This window comes from Numida meleagris, unplaced genomic scaffold (genome assembly GCF_002078875.1).
Source record: "Numida meleagris isolate 19003 breed g44 Domestic line unplaced genomic scaffold, NumMel1.0 unplaced_Scaffold296, whole genome shotgun sequence".
NCBI lineage: Eukaryota > Metazoa > Chordata > Aves > Galliformes > Numididae > Numida > Numida meleagris.
The window spans coordinates 104,815-106,196 of NW_018364542.1; the positions used below are offsets into that span (position 1 = coordinate 104,815).

The following is a 1,382-nucleotide window of genomic DNA, read 5'->3' on the forward strand; positions in this document are numbered from 1 at the left end:
GGTTTGGTGCCAGTTTGGTGCCGGTTCGGTGCCGGTTTGGTGCCGCTCCCTCCTCCGTCCGTCTGCTTATTGCACAATGCATGTCGAAGCGCGGGGTTCGGTGCGGGGATGTTTCGCTGCTCTTCCATTTTCTGCCACTCTCGCTCCTCCTTCCCCGACATCCATCGGAATTTCGACGCTCGTTCTTCGCGATCTCGTGTTTGTTTCTCTTTAAAAACCATTAAAAAAAAATATATAATAAAATAACGATTAAAAAAAAAACAAACAAAAAACCAGCCAAAAGCCGAAGAGGAGAGGGAAGTCCGTCCGTCCGTCCGTCCTGTCCTGTCCGTCCGTCGGGCGGAGGTGCAGCTCTACGAGCAGCCGCAGCGGTCCACCACCATGCCCGGGATCTTGCCGTAGATGATTTGCTGCTTGTCGTTGAAATAGAGCATGTTGATGGGGGACATCTTGGTGGGAGTGCAGCACGGCCCGGCCGAGCCTCGCGGGTTGGCTTGCTGCACCAGGTGGGTGTGCGGGTATTTCTGCATGAACATGTACTCGCACTGCCCCGAGCAGTAGTTGGCTTTGTACCTCTTGGGGGCGATGATCCAGTCCCAGCCGAAGGCCTCGAAGTCGACGGTGAGCGGGTAGCGGCAGCAGCGCGACTCGGTGGAGTGCTCGTCGCAGTCCAAGCCCAGGTTCCTCCGCGAGCGTTTGTTGTTCTCCAGCACCCGCAGCTCCATGAAGGGGTGCTGGGGGGGGGAGAGTGGCATCAGCACCGCACCCGTCACCCCATGGCCCCCTATGGTCTCCCATGGCCCCCCCCTATGGCCCTCCATGGTCTTCAATGGCCGCCCTATGGCCACCCATGGCCCCCTGTGGTCTCCCGTGGCCACCCAAGGCCCCCCTATGGCCTCCCATGGCCTCCTGTGGTCTCCCGTGGCCCTCCATGGTCTTCAATGTCCACCCCGTGGCCACCTATGGCCCCCTGTGGTCTCCCATGGCCACCCATGGCCCCTCCATGGTCTTCAATGGTCGCCCCGTGGCCACCCATGGCCCCCTATGGTCTCCCATGGCCCCCCCATGGCCCTCCATGGTCTTCAATGACCGCCCCGTGGCCCTCCATGGTCCCCCATGTCCCCCCCCATGGGTCCCCCATGGCCGCTGTGGTCCCATGGCTCTGGACCCCACTGCTCCTGTTGCCTGGATCCCACTGAGCTCCGCAGTGCTGTCCCCATGGAGGCGGAACCAGCCCCGGCCCCATAGAGGTGTCCCTGTCCCCACGGCGCCGTGGCTGACCCCATGAGGTCATCACCGGCCCCATAGAGCTGCAAGAAACCCTACAGAGCCCTCGCATGGCTGCAGTGATGGGATGAGCTCTGCCAAGGAGCTGTCATCCA

General features: G+C 61.5%; 1 protein-coding gene across 1 annotated transcript in view; it reads right to left on the minus strand.

Moving 5' to 3' along the window:
• Positions 1 to 236: 236 nt before the first annotated feature.
• LOC110391101 (growth/differentiation factor 11-like) overlaps positions 237 to 1,382 on the minus strand; it is a gene marked incomplete at its 5' end in the record, with an annotated part of 12,298 nt that continues 11,152 nt past the window's right edge. The window contains one exon of the mRNA XM_021382824.1: positions 237 to 734. Coding sequence (XP_021238499.1) covers positions 354 to 734 — 381 coding nt within the window. The remainder of the gene's footprint in view (positions 735 to 1,382) is intronic.